The 20,753-nt window shown below is 47.7% G+C and overlaps 3 protein-coding genes across 7 annotated transcripts in view; 1 reads left to right on the forward strand and 2 right to left on the reverse strand.

Moving 5' to 3' along the window:
- The window catches only part of LOC131269534 (all trans-polyprenyl-diphosphate synthase PDSS1), a 44,309-nt gene extending 32,600 nt beyond the window's left edge, over window positions 1–11,709 (reverse strand). The window contains exon 1 of the mRNA XM_058271948.1: window positions 10,486–11,709. Coding sequence (XP_058127931.1) covers window positions 10,486–10,941 — 456 coding nt within the window. The 5' untranslated portion in view covers window positions 10,942–11,709. The remainder of the gene's footprint in view (window positions 1–10,485) is intronic.
- Window positions 11,710–14,112: 2,403 nt separating this feature from the next.
- On the reverse strand, window positions 14,113–18,365 carry LOC131269535 (uncharacterized). 3 transcript variants are annotated; one of them, XM_058271950.1, is made up of 7 exons: window positions 18,183–18,365; window positions 15,866–16,422; window positions 15,105–15,509; window positions 14,919–15,025; window positions 14,681–14,849; window positions 14,407–14,605; window positions 14,113–14,333 (listed from the first exon to the last, which is right to left on the reverse strand). In XM_058271950.1, the coding sequence occupies exons 2-7, from the start codon at window positions 16,296–16,298 to the stop codon at window positions 14,174–14,176; spliced, it is 1,473 nt and encodes a 490-aa protein (XP_058127933.1). In that variant the 5' UTR covers window positions 16,299–16,422; window positions 18,183–18,365; the 3' UTR covers window positions 14,113–14,173. The 3 variants fall into 3 exon arrangements, with proteins under 3 accessions (XP_058127933.1, XP_058127932.1, XP_058127934.1); XM_058271949.1 differs by lacking the exon at window positions 18,183–18,365 and adding an exon at window positions 17,750–18,132; XM_058271951.1 differs by lacking the exon at window positions 15,866–16,422 and having other exon boundaries at window positions 18,183–18,364.
- A 530-nt stretch (window positions 18,366–18,895) lies between these two features.
- Window positions 18,896–20,751, forward strand: LOC131269536 (retinol dehydrogenase 7). Of its 3 annotated transcripts, none has more exons than XM_058271952.1 (4): window positions 18,896–19,014; window positions 19,252–19,546; window positions 19,634–19,845; window positions 19,924–20,751. In XM_058271952.1, the coding sequence occupies exons 2-4, from the start codon at window positions 19,353–19,355 to the stop codon at window positions 20,568–20,570; spliced, it is 1,053 nt and encodes a 350-aa protein (XP_058127935.1). In that variant the 5' UTR covers window positions 18,896–19,014; window positions 19,252–19,352; the 3' UTR covers window positions 20,571–20,751. The 3 variants fall into 3 exon arrangements, with proteins under 3 accessions (XP_058127935.1, XP_058127937.1, XP_058127936.1); XM_058271954.1 differs by having other exon boundaries at window positions 18,983–19,014; window positions 19,343–19,546; XM_058271953.1 differs by lacking the exon at window positions 18,896–19,014 and having other exon boundaries at window positions 19,225–19,546.
- Window positions 20,752–20,753: the final 2 nt, after the last annotated feature.

Below are 20,753 nucleotides of genomic sequence, written 5' to 3' on the forward strand. Positions count from 1 at the left end.
GCCACAGTGAGTGCCTGAGTGGAGGGGGAAAAAAAACAGAAAAGAAAAGCATTGTTTTTTCAGCCCAAACCGCGCGGTTGGTGCGAGGACGAGTCTGTGAGAAACGCAAACATTTCAGAAGAGCAACGTCAAGCGCTGAAGATCATCAATATTAATTTCGACAATCTTACACCTGTCCTCTCGCGCGCCTCGCGCATCGGTAGTTTCACAACCGACCCGAGCCGCGTTGCCCTGGAGCTGGCTGGACGGTTTGATTAGCATATACGGTGCATTAGATGCCGATTGGTTTTCGAGCCGTTAAGCCATCGAAAAAGCAAAACGAAGCCAATGTCAACGTGTTTTAGCGCTTGCTAGCCATGGGGGCACTCTCCTGGCACTCCGACACGCAGTCTGGTAGACCGAAGCTTTTGTTAGTAAAACAATTCCTCAATGCTATCCGAGCTTAGGAGCTCATATGGTAGACGCATAGGAATATCGAAGGGTGCGTGGTTCAAGTCCCACCAAAACTCCTGCCAAAACGAATCTACAACTCAAGTTCTGTTATAAGAACTAAGCTAGAAATTACCAGGAGTGGCTACGATGATAAAGAAGTCCGCTGGAGAGGAGGGGGATTCGTCGTTACCTTGCTCCACACTCGGTGATTACGTACCGCTTCGCAACAATGCAAACGGATCGCGATTCCCCCCCGTGTGTTGTGTGGAGTTGAGAGTTCGTGAAAAGAAAAAGGATGAGGTGAAGCGTGAACACGCCTCGCATCGCCACTACACTGGTTCCTTGGATATTCACCAAGCGCCGTAGTATCACAGGCCCCGACAAGAGCTTTATGCAATCGCGCTTTACGCGCTACTGGCATGATACATCCGTACACACAGGCACGGCGGGGGTAGGCCCAGGCCCACCAGGCCTCTGCGCAACAGCGCCTTCATCGGTTGACGCCGTGCGCACACTGCAACCACGGTCGGCAACCTCTTGCATCGATGGGATCTTCACGGAAGTAGTCGAGTGATACTCCGAAGCTCCTGAACACACCCAACATTGCTCGATTGCACTCGGGTGATGCATGGCCGCACCGCAATTTCCCCTTCCTCGATGCCATGCACAAACACACACGCACACATGCGTGCACACACCACCAGGCAAGCGGCATTGCTTCTGATACTTTCGTGCAAACGCACTACTGTCGGGTTCGTGCATAGTGTGACTGAGTGGGTTTGGGGCACATACCCCTGCACGGTGCGGTAAATGCGAAGAACAAACGTCAGTCACCGTGTAGTAACACACCGTGTTACCTCCAAAAGGAAGGAAGACGACACGCACGTGCAGCACTGTGACTACCTGTTTGCGTACCAGCACTCCGGTACACGGATGAGAGTGTGCCTTCCAATATATCCCCGCTCCGAGGCTGGCGCGACCTTCAAGAGAAGCCAAGCGCAAGGAAGCAGCAGGCGAAAGTGAGGAGTACTTTCCCGCACCACACACGGCACGCAAGCGATCGACGGCCAATGACCAACACGGGGTAGGAACCCGCGAACCAACGGCTAATAAATGCCTCTGTACATCATAAACACCTGAGGGTCTGCCGTATTTATCGGTGCTGGTAAAAGTACTAGCGTTTTCGCGGGCCCTACAACAATCGCTACCAGACTGCAACAAATCTTCAGAGGTACCTCGAGAGCCGGAGGGATTCGTTCCGGTGAGGTGTCGAGATTCGGGCACGGAGAGGCAGGAATCAGGAGGTGCCTGGGAAGGTTTCCGGCCAGGGACCCAAACAACAATGGGAACCAGTCAACAACGTGGCCCTTGCTGCACACCGGATTAACCTGCCCGCCCTCGAGGTCAGCGATAATTTGCCACCGCACCTTGCAACCATCAACAAGTTGATCATCACCACGATTCGCGGGATACTCGGTTCAACAAGGCACAACAAAGAACTTGGATGGTTAATTTCACCCGTTTCACGACAATGCGCTGTATTTTAGTACTTGATCGTTTTCCCCCTTTTTTTTTTTGCTGTGTTGCCCGCCTCTTCCCAGCGGTGGGTTTTTTAAGCCCTCCAGCCTGGCGATGACGCTGCAGCACGGTCTCGCACATAGGACAGAGCAAAAACAAATAAAAAAAAAGGTATGCGGAATGCATAAAGCTATGCCATCGTGGAAGCGAGGAAAATTGTCACCTGAATGGGGCAATTACTCGGCTCAACCCACCGCGAGCGGGGCAGAAGTTATGGCTAAGCATCAGCTATTTATGGCACAACGCCGCGCGGTAAACGGATATTGGTAGCCAAGTGTCTTTTTACGATGACATTTACAGCCGGTTACTTCAGTTGGATTGGCGTGGAGTAACAAGATATTCGTGGACAGCGGAGTCGGGAACTAACGGATGTACCGGCGGTACCGGCACCTCTGATGCGAAGCGGTCTGCTTTTCGCTTCCCTTATTTTGTTGATCTAGCTCCCGGAGTTAGGTATTTTGGGACCGCCATTCTGTGTGCGTGCGTCGAGTTCTCTCACTGCTTTCGACTAAACAACACCGAAAACCATCCACAAACTATGACTCCATTCCCGTCGTAGTACCCCGGCGGCGACGCACCCTCGTCGGTCCGGTGGCGAAGTACCCAAGATTAATGAGTGACTCGCCAGGAACTACCGGGGCCACCGGGTGGCCCTGCGACACAATCTCGCTGTTCTGCCGCAGATGGCCGGAGCGCGCGGTAAAAGTGAAAGGGATCGTCACCAGCCAAACGCCGGACAGCTTCCTCCAAACCCTCCTCCCTCGCGACCTCCCCCCAAAACGATGGGATCCGCGCGCATGACCTACCACGAGACCACGAGATGGGTGCGCTACTCCAACTTGACCAACCGATTTCGGCCTGTTTCGAGCGGTGTTCCCGGCGGGCATCATAATTCGTATGATTTGATTACGAAATCGGTCGGTGGCAGTGTTTGGCTTTTAGTTCGATCATTTCGGGTTGTTTTTTTTTTTTTGCTGTCGAAATCGCACCTTCCCCACACCTCTTGGCACCTGACCATTACCATTCCCGAGTAGTCCGGTGCGGTTTCCTTTGCTCCCGGCAGATGGCGCACGGTTTTGGAGTACCTGTTTTTTGTGGGGTTGGGCAGTCAGTTACTTTGTAGCTTTTGTAGTCGCTGTACGAGCTGCCAGATATAGCGACCGTACCTCACCGGATATCACCGACACTCACAGGTCGAGTCTTCGCCAAAAAGTTGACCATTTCGGACTCCTCCTCTTCGGTACACAAATCTTGCCTCCAACTCTAGACCCGAATCTCCAATCTCCCGGGAAGGGACCGATGGTGTTAAAAAACCCAAGTGCAAAGTGCCCGAGTGACGGCGGGCCACCCGTCGTCGCACGCAAGATACATGAATGAACGCCGTATGCTAATTCGCTAGCCAAACAAACGTCCACACACATCCGATGTTTTGGGCCGTGGCGGGCCCGTTTTTGGGGGATGTTAGCCAGCTGGCAAGCTGTACACCGGGCGATAAGGGACCCGGGGCCGAGGCATCACTTTCGCAACCTTCGCCGAAAATTGAAAAAGGGAGTGTCGTTGTGTTGTGTCGTTTCCATTTTCCGTGGTGAGCTTTGCCACTCCTCCTCGGCCTCGTTCCTCCCATAAAATGTACTCAAAACCTCCCTACAGCTTCAGCTTATCTCTTGCCCGATAGAGGCAACTCGAGTGGGCAGCGGTCAATGGACAGTTTTGGGACCTCCACATGTGAAAAAAAGCTTCGCTTCAGTCGCTCGGTCAACGCACACGCAAATTACCGCATATATACAAACTTACAAAAAAAAAATGAGGAATAGTAATGTGCCTAGTCGGTGTCTGCAGCTCGAAATCGCTACACAGAGGTGGGCAACCGATGGGGCTTACAATGCATGACCTCAACGCTAGTGCAAACAACAGTAAATCACCTGCGCCTAGGTGCTCCACCGAGCTCCACCGTCCGGCCTCGAGCGTTCTACCCGCTCCGATCGCTGTACGCTAGGCAACTCGGCATCACCAATACGGCACCAGACCTAACGGAGGAGCCGTAGCATCGGAGCAATCCGAGGAAGAACCCGAGCTACACCGGCTGGTAACTGGACTCCCACCACTTCGCGCGCATCCCTCGCACAAATATTATGCCACGATCAATATTGACACTTCACATGAAATCCTCAATGAACGCGTATCCGCAATGAGGGACGCGCGTGCGCTCGACACCCTACGCTATCGGCCACATCCAGATCCGATCGAACCGATGCTGATCGCCACACACTCAACACGGGCGAGATTCCCCGGGAGTGCCTCAAGTCCGGCATCAACTACAGCGGATTTCTGCTGATCTGAAGAGTCAGCTGCTCGGTGCAGAACTCTCACTAGCGGTACTAACGAAATATAGATCCTTTATAGCCGGGGTAACGCCGCAGGTAATGTCACAACTTGTCTCTTCAGTTGTGATAGCCGTGGACCGCTCTACAAAATTCAGATCGCTTGCAGCGCGTGGATTGCCGATTAAGAGCTGATCGTTTCCCAACCTGATTCGGACAACTTATCACGACTCGGATCGAGCAGGTAGTGGTACACAGTGCGTGTCTAACTCGCCCCTCCTCTACATCAAGCCAATCCTACCAGACCGAATCGCTCGTACCTCATATAGTTTAGTAGCAAGTAGTTTCCCGCTCAGCGGAGGGCCGAATTTGGCCCGGAGAAATTTCTCACAGCTTCCCAAAGGGGGCTTCCCACTAGAGCTAGAGTAGCCTGATCCGGTTATCAGTGCGCACGGCGACTCCGTTGCAAACCCGGCAAAAACGGGGAGAAAAAGGTCACACACAACAAGTTTTCGAGGTCATCGAGCGAGTCGGCAAACAGATGATGATAAACACATAGCCACCCAGATATACACACACACACACACACTTGCTACAGGATGAAAAAGGGTAGTAGCATAGCTAATCAACGCAAGTGCAGCTTCAGCAGGGTCGTCGCTTGGTGGTGGTATGTGCACATATTTATCCCACACCACGCCGAAAACCATCCGTTTCGTACGGGCGAAGGCTTCCCGCTTCCAAAGGCCCGTCTTACATCGGAGCCCCGTACCAGGCGCTATCTAGGTCAGCCGGAGTGAGTCGAGCTGAGCGAGTCGAGCGTGTGAGCGCGCGCCAACCACCATGCCCGAAATTTCTCCCCAACGTGCTCGCTACGGTCGAAAAACTTGATTTGGTTTGCATTGCCTAGAAAGCCGGCCAGGTCTTGAGCGAAATGTGCAGGTGTGGGGGGTGGGGATGGGGGGCGTGTCTTGAATCTGCAGGCAGGAAACTGAGCGCGTATCAATGTAGCTAAGGCCGCACAAACACGCGCGCGCGCGCGCTCGCCTGATGTCTATAACAGGCAGGATTCCAACGGTTCATCGCCGCTTTGAAGTTCAGCCTAACCGACTCTCGATCGCGTGAAGCTGTTTGGCAAATTGATCCACCAGCCAGTAAACGATGGTGGTTTCGGGACTGGAGGAATACCGTCACCCTAACCTAAGGCTCACGCAGTTGTGTCATCGGCTACAACTTTAGTTCCAGCGTTCGTGAGGCAGACCACCACCGTCCTCTGCTGCTCCAGGATATCAGCGCGTCAGAAAGCGCAAGAAAGTGCAAGCCCTGCGGCGATGAAAGACCAAAACGCCGCCACCTTCATCGTCGTCATCGTATTCGGGAAAAAACATCCAAGCACCACCACTCTCTTGACGCATGCAGAGGTATAAGCGTGTGTACACGTCTGACTGTCTCCCGCAATCCCGTACTCTTCAGCATCTCCTGCGTAGCCTTATTCTCCTTGTTTTTCGTCTTCCATGTCCGCCCCCTTTCCCCGTCGCATACCACGTGTCCCCCAGGAAACCCATACCGGGGCGGCGACGAAAATGAGGACAAACATTTGGGCCGACCGAAAAACCGGCGCGCACGAAGCATCAACAACGTAAAATGGGCTCTCTCGCTCGTGGCATGGTCAGCGTCGTCCCATCAGCGGGAAGATAGGTGGCCCAACGGGGTTCAGCAACGCCCGGTTTGCCGAACTCGTGATCGCACCACAAAAACACCGTTTTTCTTACCATCGCCGCCTTTCCCTAGCGGGGAGGAGAGGGGAGGAGCACCACGTAATGTCGGAGGCTGCTCTCTCAGGTGCCGCTTACCCCGATAGCGTTCGAGGTGGGTCAAAATCAACAACTAAAACGGGAAAGCACAGGTATGCGACTTCGCCTAGTTCGGTCCAGCACAATTTGTTGAGCACAAGTTTGACATCAGCAAAATCGCGGTCGAGAAATAGGAAGCACACGGCAAGACACGCAGGCGACACGACGACTTTGGGATTCACATCCAACCCAAGCTGCATCGCTTAGTCATTACTATTCAACATTGATCGCCTCTCTACTGGTGACATTGGCGATGTCTACCAGCTCACGCGTCGTTCGCCACCGGACATGGTGCATTACCAAGGTACAAGGGATCAGAAGATCCAACCGGACTTATCCGTACGCCCGGACTTGCCCAGAAGTCATGCCGAGTTATCGATTACAACTTCAACAATCTAGTAGTCTATAATTATCTAGTAGACTGTCATGAAGATACAGCAAGAAATATCGTTAGTCTGTTAGTTTCGTCTGTAGTCCGTTAGTCCCGTTAGTCTGTAGTCTGCGGTCTGTTTCTGAACGTGGAATAAACGAGGATTGAAATAAGCAATGTATATAACCAACAAAACACCAGAAGTTTAATGGCTGCAATTGCAACTAACATGCTATTACTTCCAACATTGACGACTTTCTTAACTGCCCAACCACACAGTGAGTGTGTGTGTGTGGAGGGTGCACAGACTCATCGTGAGACTCTAAGCGCTGTCGCCCACCCCGACGAGAGGACGACGACGATATTCAGTGGAGATGTTAACGATTGATCTTCTACTAGCGAATCGTGAATGTGGTAAACTTATAACCCAACACTATCGGCATTTGGATGAAGCAACAAAAGAAACGCATAATCTCCAGCCCGAGCTGCTGCTGGTTCGTTTGCTTCGGTTCGCTTTCAAATATCATTGTGGATTTCATTTTTTACAAGGCAATCCGTAACCCTAGCCACGCTCCCTCCGTCTCCCCCCGTTTGTCCACTCCATCTTGGCAGTGGTTTTGATATTTTATTTGTGTACGTGCGCGTATGGATTGGAATTTCGAGGTTCGATTTTGGCTGCGGTGATCGGGAAGTGGTCAACTTTGACGTGCGTCCGTAGGCACTCCCCGCACCGCCTCGCTTGACGCCGAATGCAGTGAACCGCAAAACCAAATGTTGGCACCAGCGTTCCGGCACCTCGGCACACTCGGCCTCTTTGCTGACAGGTGATGCTTTTGCTCTTGGACCGACCGACTACGCGTTCGAGAAAACATGATAGACAACTGCGAGACTACGGGCGGGCCCTGGACCATCTACCTACCACGGAACTGCGATGTATTAGGAGTATCTATAAACCGAGGCTGGGTATCGTTAAATCTGGGCTATCTGGGGATTAGGCGGCAGCATTTAGAACACGGCCACCCGGTCCACTTCGCGCCCTTCGTCAACGCGGGCTGAACTTTGCACTGAAGTACTATGCCATTCATGCCGAAATCACAGAACACACTGGCTGGTGAGGGTGGGACGACGAGGCTATTGGTCTCGGATTTTGTGACGCTCACGTCCGGAACCTGGAGGATTGCTGCACACCACACTTTTTTCCGCGCGGCGGGCCTTCCTGCCGGTTGGTCCGGGTCCAATTGGCGAATTTTTGAAAGTCTCGACAGGTTGATTGATGATTGAAGGTGTTGAGAAAGCGTAGGTACCTCGTGCGCGCGCACTCACGCGCTCTCCCTCTCACTCCTTCTCGCTGTATCTCTCTCTCTCTCTCTTCCACTCACTGTTGGCTCGAGGTGGTAGTACACCAGATAAGCGCATCGGGGTACACCGTCCAGCTGGCTAGAGACGGATGAGTGTTTGCTCGTGGAGGATAGATCGCCTTAAGAGGCGAGTGTGGCACACACCTGACACACCCGACACTGCAGGAAGCCACCGGCTCCGAGACTCCGAGTTTTCTACACCGTTTGCACTATTCACTAAGTTCCGGTTCCGGTTGCGCGTGCAACGCGGGGCTACAGCAGGATATACCCTGGTGCGCCTTCCGGAGGCAGCGTTTGTTGTTGAACGTTGTTGCACATTCTGTTGTAGCACTGTTTGGGGGTTTTCACTTGGTTCCTTGCCTTTTGAAGCTTCTCTGCTATCGCTGTACGGCTGGCTTATGGCGGACAGGATGCTGGGGGATGGACACCTAATGTCTCCAGCAACCCAGAACATCGATAGGACCCCTGTTTGTCGTCCTGAAACATCATCCAACCACCACCCTCTCTGATGTCGTCATGGCGTAAACAGTGGTCGGCCATTTTCAGCCAGCGTCAATCCTTTTCTAGACCCACCTTCCCTCCCCCTCCCCCTCTCTCTCTCGTCTTTCCAACACCCCTTTTTTCTGGTATTTCATCCAAATATGTTTTCACCAACACACACACACACACACACACGCATGTGCGCACGCTCACGCTTGTTTGCCATTGCTTTCTCCATTACGAATCACATTTCTCTTTCGAAGTGATACTTTCGACAGTTTCATCATTACATGTTTCGCAGCTTTTTCGCATGGTTCGCGCATGATCGTGTTCGGCAGAGGTTGGCTATCCTCGCCATTAATTTTCCTTTACCTGGTGCATACTACCGCCACTCCTCCTTCCTCGGGCCGGCGGAAAAAAAAGGAAACCCCCAAAACCACTGTTGGCAGAATCAGAATCCTGGCAATGGCAAAAAGGGCAGCACACCCACACCGAGGGGTTCCAAGAGCCGCAAGTTTCTTATCCTCAAATCACAAAATCATCTTACTACTATCTTATTATCGTCTACGCGATTGCTGCTGCTGTTTTCGTGTCGCTGTTTCGAGAGTCCTCGGCAGCTTTATGCTTTTTTTTTTGTTTTATCTTTACTTTTATTCACTCTCTCCCCCCAAAACAACAACCGATTTCCGACCGCCTTAAGGCCCTCACCTCCTTCCCATACCCCCTCGGCCCCTAGTGTGTTCAGCTGCTTCCCTTTCTCTTTCACCACTCTTTCCCTCCTCATGTGGTTTCACCTCATGCCCGCCCCGCCGTCTTTCAACCGCATCCCTCGTCCTCGACGGCGTCGTTGTTGTTGGTCTGATTCCCCCCCCCCCCCACCCCCTCCATCCCGCACACACCACCCCCCCCCCACCCTTTTTTACCCATCTTTCTTCCACTTTCTCTATTGTGTCCGCATCACCCTCCCCACTGCGAGGGGGCGGGGGGAGGGTGGGGGGTTGGTAGTGGGGCGCGGGGGATCTCTCTTCGTGGTCTTCGCACTCGTCTCTCGCGCTCAGCCGCGCAGCACACTCTCTTATCGGTCGGCAAACTACAAGCTCGCCCTAGTAAATAAAAACTTTATAGATCAGGTTCGTCGCCAGTGGCCGCGCTGGAGTTTTTCGTTTTGCTTGCTGTTGGCTTAATGTTCCGCGCACGCTTCGCTTTTCTTGCGCGCACGAAAGGAAAACCTCTCGCACAGGAGCATGGAAAAATCTACGCTACTAAAATTGGCAGACGGCGGAAAACGGCACCAACAAAACGGAAAAGTAAACAACAAAAAAAAACAAAACGGGGGCGAAAGGGAAATAAACGAGCCTCCGCTCCAAACTCGGCAAAACCGCAATTGATCCAAGCATGACAAATTACACATTTTACTATCATCCCTTGGCTGTGTGCGTTCGTGTGTGTGTGTGTTTTTTTTTTTTTTCAAATAAAATACAGGTCGCTTTTCTTTTTAACATCAAGTGTCGCACTCCGACGCACTGTCATTCGAAGAGCAGACATAAGAATTGAGTGTCGGATCGCATCAATCATTGAAAATTACCAAACGCCTTAAACTTATCACAGACACACACGCACCGCATCGATCGGTTCAAACATCAGCTTATCAGCGCATGCCAGCTTCAAACATGCCGTTTCGCCGCTTGCTGTGTTAATTGAAAAATGTTTAGAATATTACCGCACGAACCGACCCCTGCTGTTGGTGATCGGTGTTCGATTACGTAACGATCCAACACACACCGAAACTGGCGCATGGGAGCGCGCTTGCCACGTCCGAAGGCGCACGGCGCAACGGTTCGAAGAGGTTCATTGCGTTGTCCGAGCAGGCCCGCCTTTTTGGTGAAGGATCCGTGTAGGGAATCCGACGGAGCGCGTTTGAACCAATAACCACCGAAGTTGATCACGTCGGCTCCAGCAAGGATCACGCAATCGCACACGGGGATACCCTGATTATGCGCCATCCGCGACACCCCGAGCCCTTTGCTCGCTGCACGCACCAGGGATCGCTTACCCTGGAGGGTCACGCACCCGAAAGGGGAAAACTCAGCACTCACCTGATTCTGTTTGAACAGCGGTGCACCGGAGCGAGCTGGAACGCCGACAGGCTTGACGGGCCCGACGGCACCGACGACGGCGGAAGGTTGAATGAAGCAGCTGCCAGGGCCAGTGTAGAAACTGCGGATACCGATCGCACTACCGACACTACTGGCCACGACCCCTGCGCCGGCGGCCACCAGCGGGGCAGCGCCGTGCGCGGAACCGAACAGCGGGTACGTCCCGAGCAGCGACGATCCGCGCCTTTTTGGCACCGCGAGCAGCGGGCTGCGGCCATCGCCGCCACCGCCACCATCACTGACACCTCCACCAGCTTTCGTTGGATGCTGCTGCTGCAGTAGGTCCAGCTGGGCCGCCGCTGCCTGCTGCTGACCCTTGGATGCCGCCACCAGCTGGGACAGTTTCTCCTGCACAACGCGGGCACAGGCCCGACTGGACGAACTTGAACACGCCATAGTCAAAACAATTGTGATCCGATCGATGGCCAGCTCGGGTACTCGAAGCCCCCGAAAACGGCTTTCTGCGCTGGTCGGGCTTTTGCCCCACCAGTGCTGCACTGCGCGCCGTTGTCGTCACCACGAAACCACCTCCGCTACCACCATAGTCACCGCGGCCGCCTGCGTCGCTGCCAGCATCACCCCGCTGCTCGTCTCCGGCCCGGCCGAGACGGGGTATGCGCGATATCACACGATTACACCGTGTCGCTGTCACTTTCCTTCCTTCGGGCGGCACACACACACACGCTGTTGCTGCACCCTTCACACAAACTCCCTCTCTCTTTCTCTCTTTCTCTCTCTCTCTCTCTCTCTTTCTCTCTCTCTCTATGGGTTTCACTCTTTCTCTCACGTACTAGGCCAGTACGATCGCGTTCGGTACGTTCGCTCACCGCGAGAGCGTGAGCTGGTAAGATCGCCTAGGAGATGAGCTGCCGCGCTCTCGGATACCGTCGGGCTCACGATGCTGCGAAACGGGATCCCGGTGCCGATTGGGTCAGATGGGTGGAAGATTTGGTAGCCCGCTATTACAGCCCTGGCGGAAAAAGGGGGCGAGCGATGCTTTCCCGCGAGAAGATCCCGTCGATCAGGGTCGGCCACCGACCACTTCTATCGCTTTCCCTCCCCTTGGTGCGGAGCGATGGCGAGAGCAGGAGGGCGCGAGAAAGAGGGAGAGAGAGAGAGAGTGTGTGTGTGTGTGACAGAGAGATAAGGTAGGAACCGTTGATCGCGCTGGTACACCGCAGGCCAGGTCTGCAGGTGACGTCGCGGCACCTTCTGAACAGCCGGGAGGGGGGGGGCGGTACGCGGGGAGCAGAAAATCGCTATTGAAGGATGTGGAACCTGCTGCCCCACGTCTCGACCAAGCAGTGTGTGTGTGTGTGTGTGTATGTATGGGTGAGCTGCGTGAGAAGAAAGATAAAGGGCCGAATGAATTCAAAACGAGCGTGGCAAAAGGTAGAAAGCAATGCCGTAGCACATGATCGTGCGCTGGACAAGAAATGTAGACGACACACTGTCCTCCACGCCAATCCCCACCTCCATTCCCCCCCGCATGCGCTCCCCCCTCCCGTAGAAAGGTAAGAGTGCGCCTAGGATGAAAGAAAGCACGATGCGCGGGCCGCACGAGATGGAGCAGCAGCATAGAAAGCAAGAGCCCAGCGCATTTGATGGAAAACGGAAGCGGGCCAACGCGGTTTGGGCAAGCGTTCGCAGGATTCCGAGATCGGCTCTCCAAGATACCAAATCACATCGATGGACGGATGACCCGAATACTCCGGCCCACACGCAGCCCGGCAAGACCGCGGGCCGCAAGCTGTGTGCGAGAGAAAACTGGGTCTACCATCTCACATTCCAGACGACGACGACGACGACGACAACGTTCCTTAGATCGGGGTTGCCGGGCGATTGGGCATGTGCATTTTCCTACCATCGAGCGGGTTTTGGCTCTTACTCTTTCCATCGCTCTATCTTTGTCCTCCTACTATCTCCTTTTGCGTGTCTTTCTTCACTCTCTCCACACGCGCAGCATATGTATGCAGTCATGTCGGGCAACATGAATCTTCGGAGTTGGCTGATATGACGGCTCCCCCGGTCTTGACGTCATTCCCGATCTCGGTGGGAATTTTCCCGCCAGTCGTAAACAACATGCTGCGATTCTACGTTCTACCCTTAACCTTGACCGATGCGGTGCCCGACATGGGTGCTGCGGCGTGTGCTGTTCATTAGCAAACAATTAGGCCCAACAGGAACATTCTAAAATAATTAACCAAAACATAGCTCTTTTTCTAGCATTCCTTATTCCTAACGCGGCGCAAATCACCAAGCAAATGCTTCAGAGAAATTAATTAACTAATTATTGTGCTTAATTATCGGGAAGATATTAGCGTGGGTTTTTTATCTACAACACTTTGTTAGACGCTCCTAGTTTTTACAGATTATCCTAAAACTGCTCTTTCCAGAAATCGAAAATAACAAAGCAGAATAAAAAATAAAGAGCATATGAAAGTACCGTTACCAAACTGATAACTGACAGCTCTTGTTTACAAGCTATTGCATAACGCATGGCACTTTGCGTTTGCATTCTGTTGCAGCACCGCTCAATGCCGGATATGGCAGTGAAATGACACAGCTCTCTAGAAGATCCCTGCTGGCATGCAAACGATACCATATGTTGGACCAATATTGTTTCTGCACTGCCCAAAAGAGCTCCTGTTCGTCCCGGATAAGTAGGTCATGTTATGAATGGCAGCTCAAGGCACATTTTTTAGCCCCTACATTAAGATGTCGTTCTAATTGCGAGCATCTATCGCTAGCACCACGAGCCCTTTTTACCCATCGTTCTGCACCGGGAAAAAGGGTGGCGGAAAATCGGCAGTTTTCCTTTTGTCCTTTTGTATCACACAACGATATGACATGTACATCTCTTGCCGGTCACTTGTTTGCATCTCTTCAATAGAATTCGGTATTGCTGAACCTTGCGAAATATGCCCCGAGTCGGTAGAATATACCGTAACACAACCAGATTTACCCCTCCCGCCGGAACGTGCGTTAATTTTCGATTAAAGCACCCGAAATTAATGTACCGATAGTTTCCTGCACAAAACTGCACGTGCTGTAACACTGTCTCTCTTGCACTTACGTAAATGTATGCTCCACGGAGTTTTTTAACTCCACTTAAGACCAGTTTTCTCGTCAACTGACAACACGGACTGGGGATACAATAACAGAAAGCATATGATAGTGACGTTTCGTTGGCGCCGCAACACCTTGTGAAATTGTACAGGGTGGTTACAGTCGGATGGTGTAATCAGTGGTTGTTTTCTACGACCTTCATCACAGGTTGTTTGATTATAAATATTCAAAAGATTTTAAAGTTTTCAGTTTTCTCCCGAACGTCCTCGCGATTCCAGTTCCACAACGAAATTTATTTCAATCGCTACCATAGGTCAGCATCAATCGTGATGAAATCAGAAAAATATGTTATGTTCTACACACGGATCAATGTGAAATAAGCTCCCAAGGATAAAATGCTCACCCACTCTTGTCGCAGAATTTAACATAATAAAAAACAGAAACAAATAGTTGAGTATGTTTTTGGATATTAAATAAACACGACAAAAAAACCCTGCATTACTTTCTTTAATTCAGTTTTATATTTAATATCAGAAAAGGGAGTTGCACATTAGCCAACCTAACGTAGTACAATATTTGGTTTATCCAGACTGCATACCGTGTCCGCCTCAGTGCGTTCTGAAAGACAGTTCTTATAGCTTAAATAATCGAGCACTCTTCTAGGTAGTGGAAGAGCCTGTATAAGATCTTTTCGCTTGATTGTTTTATGTATAACAAATCTGGAACGAGAATTTCAATCAAACCATTAGCCACAGATGTCAGACAGTTGAACGAAAGAGAACCTTGACCTACCTGCATATATGCTGTAAGCTTTGAACGTGCTTGAAACGCGACACCGGTTTGGTTAATTGAACACGCATAGGACCATACTCTGGACGCCTATGTAGAAAGAATAAATATCTCCCACTTCTGGAATGCTCAACAGCATTTTCTATGAACTCCATTATTGTTCGCGACTTAAACTTAGCACAAGATCCGAATGAAAAAGATCCTGTGAAATAGGAAAAGAAAAGAAAAGAAATGTAACAGAATCCCGCGTGAACTTCGCTTCTACGCAATGTCTCACCTTGATCCTGATCTATTCGTACGTGACGCACCGTTCCATTTAGCTTAAACGTCAGAGAAAATATATAGTGGTCATCGGAGCTATCTCTGACTAGAAAACTACCATCCGGTTCATTAGAAAGTATCTTCTCTGCTCCTTCCGAAGTTATTGGACCCCAGTACCAACCAAACTGCAATAGACAAAGGAAACATAAGGTGTGTTGCTCCTAAAAAAGGTACATCACAACCATAATCCGTACCTCTTGCACTTTTTCTATGCTTGCTGTAAAGTCCATGGACGATTTTCCCTCATCTGACTTCTTGTTCTGTTCACTGGTGTCTCCCATTAGGTACTTGAGGTCAGTGTCTGGGCGAAAAAAATAATAATAAAAAAGACGATTAAATGAGTAGAATCCACACCGAAAGCACAGGCTAAAAAACCATACCATTGGAAGGAAGCGGTGGCAACTTCCGAGGTGTAGTTAATTTTTTGCCAACTGTACAATCATTTTTCTCCTTGTTGCACACTTCATTTTCTTTCCTGGTGGAAATAATCGATCGCTTATTGCTAAGAAACGGCTTATGATGCTGCTGGCGGCTCACTCGAAATATGTTACAAAACTTTTGCTTCAAATTTACGGAAAAGTTAGATTTCTTGCACTGCGTACTACGTATCTCATGAGGAATAGAATTACGTTTGCAATCTGTTTTATCACTTGAGTGTTTCTCTAGGACTTTGGATGACTTTCTGTCGATGATAATCTTCGATTTACTGCTTTTACGTCCATTGATGGCAGTCAACTGTTCTCTGCAGTTTAGTAAATTATTCCAGCTGTTCCTCTGCGATGCATCTGAAAGAAAGCATTACAGTATGTTAGTATGTTTATGAATACATTATTTAAGATCAGTTCGATGAATAGTAAACCAAACATAATAAAATTAAATAGATACAATTTCCACTACGTTACACTTTTAATGCTCCAAACTTAAGGAATAAGCCCGATTGAACACCGTCATTAAAGTAAACGCAAAACGAACGAAATCATACATTGATCGAACAGAATTTGATAATACTGAAATTTTGAAGACAATAAGATTAAATAATACAAAAAATGTTGTACAGCGTGTTGATGTGGAGAAGCGTACCAAACACCGCATTCTCCTACATGTGACCTAGCACGGGATTACCGAGCGAACTCGCACTTACCGTTCTGGTTTTTATATAAAGACGTTTCAGCATTGTAAGTGTTCCTGATCAAATCAATTGGCGTTGTATAGATGTCGGAATCAATAGGAACGTTGTAAAAGTCAAGAATTTTGTTGTCATCTAATGCATCGTGGGACATCGCTTGCGTTATAAATATAGAATCATCTGCTTTGTTTTTGATTGAATCAGTCAATGAGTTGTGAGAGCAAGATAAACGCTTTCGCAATGAATTTGAGTTTCGTTGAATTGTAGACATATTGCTTTTCGTGTGACGGTAAAGTGTGACGAAGCACTGTGACTTTTTCCCCGGACTCCACGTTTTTATCTTCAGCAGATACGTTTCAGAAGTATCGATTTGTGAAAAGTGACCATTGAAAGAGTCATCTTTCACCTTGTTCGAACTGTTCTTCGGCTTGTATTTTTTGTCGTTCATGATGTTTCGTTTGTTGCGAATAAATGAAGAAATTCAATGAACGAAACACGTTGTAGTTGATACGTGACGGGTTAGTTAATGATTCAAAGTGTTGAATAAGATATACAATGTCAAGCTAGTATATCTGAAATGAAATATAAAAATAAATATATCAATAGAAGTGACAAGAACTTTGTACAAGCATGCAAACAATAACGAATTTTTGAAAATGCACAGGAGTCCTATGGTCAACTCAAACACCGCAAATAATATTCTCTACAGAGTGTGTTATGCTTATGAAAGAAAATATATTCCTGTTTTTTGTATACAATCATGGAATGTTTTAGCATCTCGATACGAAAGGTCTGCTAAAAAAAATAAAAAACCAAAAAATTAAGGGCCCTTTTTGCAAATTGCACTTCATTGATTGCCGGCAAGCATCAAACATGCACTTCTATAGAAATATCAACCTAATTATGTTTGTTAAAAGTAGTCGTTCTCGGCGATCGGGAATGATTGATCCTTAATTTGGCCAATTGAGAAAAATCACTTTTTTATTCACCAGTTCTAACACAAAGCTTTGCTTTTGCGTTCCGACTGATCAATTGTAGAAATGATTTTACATGCAAAACTGAGACATGAGCAGTAATGTCACTAAAGAACGGCATATAACCGGAACAAGCATATCACGATGCACATGATTTTTTATCGGCTGAACATGGAACACAGTAACAAAGGATCGTAACAAACAAAGCATTCATTATGACACGGCTTTGAAGGCACATTTGGGCGTTTTGTTATGCAGTTACAAAGCTCGAGACGTCGCAGAATATGCATGATGTCATGAGGCGAACAGCAAAGCTCCCTTCACAATTTGGCATGGTTTAGAGAGCGGTTAATATAGGTAATTACCTCAATGATGTATCAATTATCAGGGATGTTAAACACTTAAAAAATAAACCGATTGAAAGAAAAAATGTATGCCTTGCCCATTTCTCCATTTTCCGACAGCAGTTACTTTTTGCTACACATTGCATTTTTGCATTGACCATTGCATAAATGATTACTAAACTAAAATGAAATGAAATGCCACTCTCTTCTTTATACTTTTGATCTCGAGAAAGCTACATATTGAAAAGCTGCTTCTGAGTAATAGGTGAAGAAAAAACGCAACTTCTACACGACTTTCGATCACACCCGTGGAAGTAAAACCATACTGCTGCTTGAATCAAATGAAATGGGTGTATATTTCATTTAGGTAAAACATTCTCGTAATACTAATATTAACTATTTTTGAATGTATGATGTATTCATATATGTATAATATCATATACATAAGTGTAGTATAAACATACATATATAGGCAATTTGCAAAGAGCAGCGCACTCAACATTAATCAAGTGTGTAGTATACCGATGTGTTCAGCTTACATTTTACGACTATTCCTTTCTTCACATATAGCTATTGCGCACCTTTCAACGACGCTGATAAGCGATGATGATGGCTTTTTCTTCCACAGTAAAAGCGTAATTCGACGCTTCAAACGGAACCTCCTTGAACAATTTCTCGCTTATATGCATATTTCACGTACACGCCTGCCCTGCACTTGCTTGTCACTGCACTACATATTCTATGCTGGGAAATTTGTGATTTGCATTTGCAACTGCCCAACTACAGAAATCGAGTTTTCTGCACATTGGGGGAGGGGAAATAGCATTGTTTCTTTCAACATTCCACCATTTGCGCACCTAACTACACGGCTATGCACTTTCAGTGTTTTTTTTTCATATACGTGATGTCAAATTTTACTGAACGCCAGGCCATTGACGAACCATTTTCGCTGAACGCTAGGGATGGTCCGAGACTAGTTTGCACAACGATCATGTGTTAAGTGGTCACTCTTACCTAGCATTCAAACCACACGAATGAATCACCGTTCCTTAGGAATGAAGATGCACCCACGAAAACACGCAACATAATCGCAGCAGAAACATGCAGGAATTCCTTAATGAGACTTCCTCGTAAGGAGTACACTAGCGTAAATTAGGCAGAAATCTGTCTCCTAGAAAACAAATCTATTTTCACCACTGTGGTTTCACCAGGGTGGACCATCTCTAAATGGTTGACAGCTGTCATTTGTATCAAGGTGGTTAGATTTTGTAAATCCGTTGCCAAGCTGTATAAATTACTGAGTGGTTCATTCGTGAAATCTTTAATTTTTCATATTTATTATTATTTGTTCCTTTTGTTATATTTTAACAATATTAAAAAAACACACACACCAATGAAAGCGAACATTGGATGAGAAAAGTTTGCAAGGCAAAAGTCATCAACATTTTTCTATACCAGCTTATCTCACCACGGTTAATACATCGCACTCAAAAGAGAAAACGACAGTGCAGGCGCTGGATTAATAATCTCACAAATTAAAATTAAGTATCACAGTGCGCCGACCATGATCGTTTAAAGAGAATTAAAAACAATCTTAATTTAATTACATGCATACGGTGCATCAACTGCGTATTTTACATTGTTTGTATACACGACCGAGGACAACTGTCAAAATCAAGTAAACAAAAAAGGCTGGAAACCGGGTGATTTACCTCGTAATATCAAACATTCCATGAATCTTATTTAAATCGCGACCGCCAAGTGCTTTTAAGTTATGATAAATTTTAGAGTTAACTAAACCAGTGTATAATAAAACGAATAGTTGAACAATCATCGAATAGTTTTGGTAATTATACACTGGCAGATAATGGAAATCTACTTCTATACATTGCTCCTGCCAAGTACGGTCATCCCCCGTTTTTGTTCCATTTTTTTTTATTGACAAAGACATTTGGGCAATTAAGCTAAGTTTGCAAACTCATCTTGAAGCGATGGGCAGAGTAGATTTGTTATCTCATGAATAAACTTAAGTTCTTATCTGTTTGCCGCATACTTAACGAACATATTTCATTTTCTGTTTTAGGCGAATATCTCTATTTTCAGTTTTACAGTTAACGTCTATTGAATTGACTTCACAGTTGAATGTAAAAGTTTGAACTGGTTTGAACTTGCAGTGCTCCTAAAATGGGATTGGGATCGATGACGGGATGGTTCCCACTTCGGAAACTAACTCAAGGATATATTGTTATTGCTGGCGGTCTAATATCGACTCTTGCAATAAAGCTGGTGCAGCAGTTTTATAGAAGACGAAGCGAAGCAAGTTCGAACATTGGCATGAACAATGTAGTAATCATTACTGGATGCGACTCGGGCTTAGGGTAGGTAGATGAATATCGGATGCTTTCAAAATGTTTAAATATTTTCTGAGAGGGGTTAACTCTTCACTTGGCTTTTTAAACATATAGCTACAACATGGCAAGTATGTGCCTGAAAGCAGGCATGCGGGTAATAGCAACGTGTTTGCACAGTGAATCTGAAGGAGCTATTCAATTAACCAGCCAAAGTGACACAACAGGACAGCTGTATTTGGTAAATCTGGATTTGACTGATCGCGGAAGTATTGAGAAGGCACATCATAGTATTCTTGAATATTTAGCAAGAGCCGGCCCTAACGTTCGTAAGTATTTTCCTATGCCTTCTCGAGTTTGCCTTTCCCATCCCTCTGTTTATATTTAAAAAATATTTAATTTTGCAGGTCTATATGGTGTTGTAAATAATGCAGCTGTAATGTGCTTTGGTGAAGCGGAGTGGTTGTCGCCGGAATTAATAGATATGCCGGTAAGAGTGAACCTTATAGGTACAATGCAATTTACCGTACCTCTCCTAAGCAAGATTAGAGAACACCGAGCACGCATCGTCATCGTAACAAGCCACTGCAGTCGCCAGGCATTACCCGGTTTGAGTGTATACTCCGCGACGAAGGCGGCTCTTCGAGCTTGGACGGATGCTTTGCGCATGGAGCTAGCGCCTCACGGTGTACCAGTCGTTGAATTTATACCCGGCTCATTTTTGTTCCATTCAAACATTTGCGGCCGTCAAATGTATTACTTTGATGAAATGTGGCACTATATGAGTGAAAAACAACGACTCTTCTACGACAACTACTTCAATCGATATCGCAACTATCTAGAACCATTGTGTAAACCACGTGGGGCACAACACATTGCCCAAAATGATCAGCTCTATAGTTGTGTAAAACGCGTTCTGTTTGATAAACATTCAAAACCGATATATAAATGCGAACCTTGGCGCTATTGGGTATACTATAACGCGTTTCGTGTCGCGCCTTTGTCACTGCGCGATAAACTTGTTCATAAATTTATAGCCATGCCTGAATTTTAGTAGCAAAAAAAACTAAGTTAAAGGATTTAGCCTTCTGAAAAGCTAGGGTTTTATAACGGTACATATTTTGTAATAAAACGTATGTTCGTTTTTAACGCGATAGACCAAAATCAATAACAGGAACAATAGCATACAGGTCCCAAATATAAATGCTGAAAATAGAAAATTGTGAACAACGATAGT

Source organism: Anopheles coustani, chromosome X (assembly GCF_943734705.1).
Source record: "Anopheles coustani chromosome X, idAnoCousDA_361_x.2, whole genome shotgun sequence".
NCBI classification, from domain to species: domain Eukaryota; kingdom Metazoa; phylum Arthropoda; class Insecta; order Diptera; family Culicidae; genus Anopheles; species Anopheles coustani.

What these genes read in the sequence shown, in the direction of transcription:
- LOC131269535 (XM_058271950.1), bottom strand. Translation starts at nt 16,298, where the DNA reads ATGAACGACAAAAAATACAAGCCGAAGAACAGTTCGAACAAGGTGAAA. An exon ending in TTTATATAAAAACCAGAACG is followed by an intron (nt 15,510 to 15,865) that starts GTAAGTGCGAGT and finishes GCTTTCTTTCAG; the next exon opens with ATGCATCGCAGAGGAACAGC. An exon ending in AGCTTACAGCATATATGCAG is followed by an intron (nt 14,334 to 14,406) that starts GTAGGTCAAGGT and finishes TTCTCGTTCCAG; the next exon opens with ATTTGTTATACATAAAACAA.
- LOC131269536 (XM_058271952.1), top strand. Translation starts at nt 19,353, where the DNA reads ATGGGATTGGGATCGATGACGGGATGGTTCCCACTTCGGAAACTAACT. An exon ending in GGATGCGACTCGGGCTTAGG is followed by an intron (nt 19,547 to 19,633) that starts GTAGGTAGATGA and finishes TTAAACATATAG; the next exon opens with CTACAACATGGCAAGTATGT. An exon ending in AAGAGCCGGCCCTAACGTTC is followed by an intron (nt 19,846 to 19,923) that starts GTAAGTATTTTC and finishes TTAATTTTGCAG; the next exon opens with GTCTATATGGTGTTGTAAAT.